General features: G+C 33.8%; 1 protein-coding gene across 1 annotated transcript; it reads left to right on the top strand.

Moving 5' to 3' along the window:
- The first annotated feature begins 2728 nt into the window (after nt 1–2728).
- LOC149940248 (uncharacterized) lies at nt 2729–5328 on the top strand. Its single transcript, XM_090177961.1, has 3 exons — nt 2729–2816; nt 4263–4497; nt 5175–5328. The coding sequence occupies exons 1-3, from the start codon at nt 2774–2776 to the stop codon at nt 5218–5220; spliced, it is 324 nt and encodes a 107-aa protein (XP_090034087.1). The 5' UTR covers nt 2729–2773; the 3' UTR covers nt 5221–5328.
- Nucleotides 5329–5511: the final 183 nt, after the last annotated feature.

Below are 5511 nucleotides of genomic sequence, written 5' to 3'. Positions count from 1 at the left end.
AATTATAACTAATATCACGGACCTTGAAAATTTTGATCTGGTAATTCAAAAATCAAAACAAGTTGGCAAGCCAAAATATACGTCTCCTCGGAAGGGTTTCTAATTTTCAGTGAAGCGTAACAAGTATCCGTGGTTCTGTGATAAAATGCTCACGTGTCGTTCCGGAGGGCTCGGGTTCGATCACGCCCGGTACTGACACAAGTTGAAAAAAATTCATACTACACCCAATGACAACCAGAGGGCTCTTTTGGAAAACGCTTTTCCCTAATTCTAAGAAACTGTGAACGCAGTGATTACACTTAGCCGCGAAAATGCAGCCCAGACAGACAGACAGACACGATGATTGTTAAAAAACCCTCCTAGGGGACATAGTCCCCTCGGAGAAGTTTATTTTAACTGCAAATAAAGACAACTTCGTAGTTAACTCCTCTGCCTTTCAAGGTTGAACCACTATCTTGGTGTTTTCAGCTCCGTCGAAAATATAGTAAAACAAGGCAATCAAAACTGATGCAAACCCGAAAAGTCGGCTTTAAGATAATGAAATAACGGGTCCAATAAATGAAAACTCTTTGTAGGTTTTGGAGTTAAAATGAGAGAGAAAACTCTGCAAAGGTGTCTTATAAAGGAATTTTATTTTTTGTTGAAAAGAAATGGCAAACATAATTGCAGAAACGCAAAATATAAGCAGGAATAATAAAACCGCTGTGCTTCTAAATTTGCTTTATCTCCAGCGTTAGCGAAGCAAACAGGTTTTCCTGTTCGCTGACATTCCCACAGGCTCGCAGCCAACCTAGCGGCTGAGGCTTAAGCTTCGGTATGGCAATAACTAAAAGGAAATATACTAAACATAGAGTAATTTGGGATGGGAAAGTGTTTCGTGATAAATAAAATAATAACATTTTATTTATCTATATTTTTATTTATAGGTTAGAATAATAACAGTGATAAAACTATAAATTTAGGAAATGAAATAATAAATATTATTGCTTTTATTTAAAAGCAAAAGTTATCGATTTCTCAAAAGAACCTTTGCGGTTATTATTATTATTGCATTTATGAAACCACAAAATATTTGTATTTATTTGTTCAATAATAATAATCAGCTAGGAACCCCTTATAGGCCTAATTCATCGAGCGACTTTTAAAGCCAATCATTCCTATGGCCTGGTTACAATTCGTAGCAGGGTGTTGGCAAGTCCTTCATGGCACTCGAGCCTACAGCTTCCTACACTTACTATTAACGTTAACCTGTACACATTTTTATGAAAAGTGAAAACCGAAGAGCTCGGTGCAAAACCCCTTTAATCAACGGGGGGATAACTTACAAACTCAACACAGAAGGAGTTGTACTCAGTGCCACAAGCTGGGATCGTAACCGACTCTTCTTGCTGCGCCCAGTGCCGGATTACCCAATAGGCCGACTAGGCCTGGGCCTAGGGCACCAAGCCTACAAGGGGCCCCAGGATGTTTGAAAAAATTAATAGTACAAAAATTTTATCATCTACTTTTAACAAATTTTTTTCCGGAGTAATTTTAATAAATTCATCCACATTTTTCGATACCATGTAAGGCAATCATTTATTAACGTCACTAAAATACCCGCAAAGTCTGCAATGAAATTGTATTTTCCATCCATTTGTCAATTATAAATTTCGGGAACGCCTAGCTCGCTTCGCTCGCTACTCCAAGGGGCACCAAAATTAGCTTGCGCCACCCCCCTTATATGACTTGTTTTACTGACATAATTAGTAACAGAACAGAATCAAATGAATATAATATCCAATTCAATAATTCGCCGTTATTTCGACAAAGTAAGCGATATTTTTATTTTTGAAAGACTTCCAATATTCATGAAGCGATGTCTGATCTGTTAAAACTGCTGCAACGAATATTTCTTCCTTTATTGGCATATTCAAAAACTGGCGTATCTTTTAGTAATGTAATGATCTGTGGTTATTGGCGAACAGACTATCATAATAAAATTCATAATTTAAGAATTAATTTAATTTAAGAATCTTACATGGATTTATTGTGTAACTTATGCTAACATTAATAACAATATTTTGTTTAGAAATTATGGAATGAGATTCACTCAGCTTTTAAATTTATTTTGGAATTTGTTTGCTTGCATTTTTTAACGCAACAAATTAAACAAAAATATAATAATTTTTTTTATAATAATAATCAGCTAGGCTAATACCCAAGGCACCACCTTAGGCCTAAGTGATCATGCGACTTTTGAAGCCATTAATTCAGGTGGCCGGGTTACCATGCGTTGGAGGGTGGTTCAAATTGATTAAGCATTTGTTTGCTTTTAGGTTGAAACTAATTTATTATATGTACATCAATATTTAAATTACGTAGCTCAAGGATTTCCGTATTTATTGTTCATGGAAATATGAAATAAAAATTTTTATTTTTCAAATCCGGAAAAGGAAAAGTTGGCCGTGTTGTTCGACCCACCATGGCATGATTTAAGGGTATCGTAACATCCTGCTAATCTTAAAGGACCTTCGTGTTTTTACTTTCTCGAAGAAAATGCGATATTCACATAAAAGATAACTATTTACAGATGTTATTCCTAGCTCAAACAAGATGATTATAATTGAGCAGATGTTAACATTCTCAAGAAAAGCTCAATTTTATCTTAAAATATTATTATCCGCTTCTCAGTCTTTTTCCTATAAGCGAATTAGTATAAAAGGAACGCTACTAAACATAATTTAATTTATTTGATTTATATCCTTTGAACGTAAACACTTTCGATAGAAAAATGAAGGTCGCATGCGTGTTGCTATTTTTGGTTGGAGCAGCGGGTAAGAATCGCATTCAGTTATGATTCCTCAAATCACTTTTCTTCTAATTATTTGAACGGTTCTGTTGCCTTTTAAATGTTGACATAGATTAGACTATAAGACTAGGTTAGTACTTAGGCTAAATATGATATAATTTGAAATCACAGATTAGCATCCATTGTTACCTTAATCATTTACGTATGTATTATGATATGTACATTGCTTTCCTGGCGACAGTCTTTATATAAATTCCTTATAACAAAAACCGAATATAGCTTATACGGTTTTTCATAACGTCGTCACTTTTATCAATGGTAATAGCCCCACTTATTTTATTCGACTTTTGTAAATTCTAATCGTACCGAAAGTTAACAAACTATCAAATGTCCCCACAGTTTTGTTAGATTGAAGGCAAAAAGGTGTAATTTAAGAGTAAAAAATTCTTTGATGTATCATTTAAACTACTAACCCTAAAATATCAAACAAATGACTAATATGTTAAGTTAAAAAGAACCACCTATGGACTGCATTGTAAAGGATGATAAAATTGGCGAATAAGTAGATAAGTCCATTATGAAAAGGGATAATAAAGCTAAACCCTAAACAAGTTTGAAGAAATTTAAAAACTTACTATTAGCTCGTACCGATAGGTCGTCGAGCAAACAAAAAACGCGAAACTCGAACCAAATAGATCTTCGAGTGAAAAATTAAATAAAATAAAATAAAATAGCCAGAAATTTTTAATATTTAGGCTTAGTTTCTTTATTCGGCGTTATAGTCGCAAGCCAGATTTCCCGCACGGTACTGATGAGTCCTAAATAGGACGAAACCGGTCTACCGTTGGAATTTCTGGCTATTTTATTTAATTTAATTTAGTTTTTCACTCGAAGTTCTATTTGGTCCGAGTTTCGCGTTTTTTGTTTGCTCGAAAACCTATCGGTACGAGCTAATAGTAAGTTTTTAAATTTCTTCAAATTTGTTTAATGTTTAGCTTTATTATCCCTTTTCATAATGGACTTATCTACTTATTCGCCAATTTTATCATCCCAAATGACTAATATGTTTTGGCCTATGAGTCGGAAAATGCATTTTGAAACAGCGAGGGATGGATAACTTGTCAATTTATAATTTATATTTTTTCCTAAACAATATCGGAGATAGAAAAGGCTATTTTTTTGTGCCATCAATTGTCCATATTTATGTTATTGCCGCGAGGGTTTGATATTAACTATCAATTGATGTGTTATTAGCGTTGCTAACACTAATGGTCTCGGATATATTAAATGCCCAATATTTGGGCTTTTCTCCCACGCGCCATGCCTTTGCTACGACTCTGTTTAATTGTCACAATGTTATTCAAATCATTTTGGTATGCATTTTAGGTCTATAATAATACAAGCACGTTAACACCAAAATGATTGGGAACTTGAAGTATTATGTTTCTTAATAATTTTGATAAATTCATAGTTGCCGCTGAAATTTGCACTTTGGAGTTCAGCCCAAGGTGTGGCACCGACAAGAAGGTGTACGTTAACAAGTGCATGCTCGAAAAATCTGGTGTAAGCGAGTCCGATTCCTTCGAAAACTGCCGTGGCAACAACTTCATTTGTCCAGGAGCTTGCAGTAAGGATTACCGCCCAGTTTGCGGCGGAGACGGAAAGATCTACCCTAACAAATGCACCATGCAATACGAAAACTGCGGGTATGTTGCATTTTTCATTCCAAAAATAACTACAATTTAATTTACCAAGAATGTTTTTAAATTGAACTGAGAACTCCCTTCCAGTTTTACTAGAATGCTCTACTAACTATTATCCTCGATCGCCAACGAAACCACGCTATTTTTCTTATAGTATATCGCCATCTGGTATCGGTAATAGGAACGTTTTTTTTCATAATTCGAGAATTAGTTTGAGAAAAATGATTTAACGAAGAATTTATTTAGCTTAACTTTAATTAAAATATACTATTCAAATTTATCAAAAATGAGTAAATATTTTATCGATTGCCAATTATTGGGTACAAAAAAAAAACGAAATCCCGACAGATGGGGCTACTGTTTCAATTTAATTTACGAACTTTGACTTGCTAGATATTCCTATTCTTCCTGATATTAGAAAGATACACGTGCATATTTTATTGAAATTTTAATTATTATCTATATTTTTAGTTTACCCACTTAACTAGAGTAAATTTAAAAGTTGTTTTGGTTTACGGTAGAATTTTTATTTCGAATTCCATCTATTTTCATACATACAATTTTACAATAATATATGGTGTTCAAAACATAGTTGTAATTTGTATACCTGATAATATTCTTAGGCCTTTATCTGTCCAAAAACAACGGATCATTCATAATCAATTAAAATGTATTTTCAGTGTCTTGATGATGGAAATGCCCATGGAAGATTGCAAGTCTGACTAAGAACGTAGAAGATATATTTATTTTGAAGCCAAATTTCACATTTTACGAGATTGTAAATTTTCAATATTGAAAACTGTACAAATAAATTTAGATTTTTACCCAGAAAAATTTGTTTAATAATAATAATTATAATAATAATAATAATAATAATAATAATAGTCAGCTAGGCTAATACCCAAGGCACCACCTTAGGCCTAAGTCATCAAGCGACTTTTGAAGCCTTTAAATTCAGGTGGCCGGGTTACACTGCGTAGGAGGGTGGGGCAAGCCTTGCAAGCCACGCGAGCCAAA

This window comes from Leiobunum rupestre, chromosome 6 (assembly GCF_980474605.1).
Source record: "Leiobunum rupestre chromosome 6, qqLeiRupe1.1.hap1, whole genome shotgun sequence".
Lineage (NCBI taxonomy): Eukaryota > Metazoa > Arthropoda > Arachnida > Opiliones > Sclerosomatidae > Leiobunum > Leiobunum rupestre.
This window is presented reverse-complemented; position numbering and strand designations above follow the sequence as displayed.